The 1,855-nt window shown below is 62.3% G+C and overlaps 1 protein-coding gene across 1 annotated transcript in view; it reads left to right on the plus strand.

Moving 5' to 3' along the window:
* Window positions 1-43: 43 nt before the first annotated feature.
* The window catches only part of SLC44A2 (solute carrier family 44 (choline transporter), member 2), a gene marked incomplete at both ends in the record, with an annotated part of 5,083 nt that continues 3,271 nt past the window's right edge, over window positions 44-1,855 (plus strand). The window contains 8 exon segments of the mRNA XM_010015695.1: window positions 44-69; window positions 71-193; window positions 277-337; window positions 725-848; window positions 995-1,078; window positions 1,325-1,437; window positions 1,619-1,750; window positions 1,832-1,847. Of these exon segments, the coding sequence (XP_010013997.1) occupies window positions 44-69; window positions 71-193; window positions 277-337; window positions 725-848; window positions 995-1,078; window positions 1,325-1,437; window positions 1,619-1,750; window positions 1,832-1,847 (679 nt within the window).

Raw genomic sequence — 1,855 nt, forward strand, 5'->3', positions numbered from 1 at the left:
GCCCCTTTAGGCTGCTCTGAGGGGTACCCGGAGCCTTGTCCAGGCGGGACCAGCCCGTGTCCTCCTCCTGCTGCAGATCTGCGTCCACACGTGTCCCGACCGGTTCCTGACGTACCTGAGCGCCCGCAGCTCGCCCCAGGAGCTGCAATATTACCGCACCTTCTGCGTCCCCGGGTCCCAGGACCTGCAGAAGGTGGGTCCATGGGGCGGTGTCGGCGTTCCCGCGCCGTCATTCCCACCCAGGCGCTGACATTCGTCCCACCCATCCCCATCCAGGCTCCTCTCCAGGTGCTGAAGGACAAGGAGTGCCCGGCCATGCTCATCCCCAGCACCCCACGTAGGTCTGGAGGGTTGTGGGGCTGTGATGGGAACGTTCGGGGGGGGCTGAGGCTCCTGGGGGGGATCCAGGGAGCCACCGGTGGGTTACGGCTCTGGGAGAGGGTTTGGCTCCTTGTAAAGGGGGCGTGGATGATGGAGGGATAATGGGTGGATGACGGAGGGATAATGGGTGGATGGAGGGATAATGGGTGGATGGAGGGATATTGGGTGGATGGAGGGATGGATGATGGAGGGATGATGGGTGGATGATGGAGGGATGATGGGTGGATGATGGAGGGATGATGGGTGGATAATGGGGGGATGATGGGTGGATGATGGGTGGATGGTGGAGGGATGGATGATGGATGATGGGTGGATGATGCCGCTTTCCCCCTCCCATGCCCAGTGGCGCGCCGATGCTTCCCGGCCATCCAAGCCAAGAACGGAGTCATCATGGTAGGCAACGAGACCACCTACGACGACGGCCAGGGCCAGCTGAGGAATGTCACCGAGCTGCTGGAAGGAGCCAAGTGAGTCCATCCCCGCAGGGTGGACACAGGGGCTTGGAGCAACCTGCTCCAGCGGAAGGTGTCCCTGCCCAGGGCAGGAGCTGGAGGAGCCTGAAGGTGCTTCCAACCCAAAGCACAGCATGACCCTGATGGGTTTGTGGTTGCAGGAAAGCCAACGTGGTCCTGGAGGCCCGACAACTGGCCATGAAGATCTTTGAAGACTACACGGTTTCCTGGTACTGGATAATCATGTGAGCAGATCCCTCCCCAGCACCCGCTTCCCGCTGGTCTCCGTGTCCTTCCCATTCAACACCACGGGAGGTGGTAGAGGATGTTCCTGAGCACCTTTGCTCGTGCTCCGTCCCCTCCAGCAGCAGGATTCCCATTTCTGGCTGTCCCCATCCACCGTTAGAGCTTGGGAAGGGAGAGGGCACGAGCCGGGCGCTGCAGAGACCCACTGGGGACGGGGTTGATGCGTTGCTGCCTTCCTCCCGCAGAGGCCTCGTCATCGCCATGGGGGCCAGCTTGACCTTCATCGTGCTGCTCCGCTTCCTGGCCGGGATCATGGTGTGGGTGATGATCGTGATGGTGATCCTGGTGCTGGGCTACGGTGAGCGGCTGCTCCGGAGCTTCCCCGCGCTCCCGGCCCCGTCCGAGGTGGCGTTGGCACGAGGAAGTCCACACGCAGCGTCCTCCCTGGTGGCTCCTCCTGGAACATCGGATGGACCCTTCCAATGTCTCGGCATCCACTTTCCTGAGCGGATCCGCCACCTTCCCGCTTTTCACCCCAGGAATCTTCCACTGTTACATGGAATACGCGAAGCTGAAGGGGGAAGCGGGGTCGGATGTCTCCCTGCAGGACCTGGGCTTTCAGACTGACCTCCGTGTGTACCTGCACCTGCGGCAGACCTGGTTGGCCTTCAGTGAGTCCCTGTCCTCCCCCGGACGTGCAGTGGGGGTTTTGGGGTGCCCCGGTGCTGCCCAAGCCCCCCCTTTCCTTGCAGTGATCATCCTGAGCGTCGTCGAGG

Source organism: Nestor notabilis, unplaced genomic scaffold, assembly GCF_000696875.1.
Source record: "Nestor notabilis isolate BGI_N333 unplaced genomic scaffold, ASM69687v1 scaffold29145, whole genome shotgun sequence".
Classification (NCBI taxonomy): Eukaryota; Metazoa; Chordata; class Aves; order Psittaciformes; family Psittacidae; genus Nestor; species Nestor notabilis.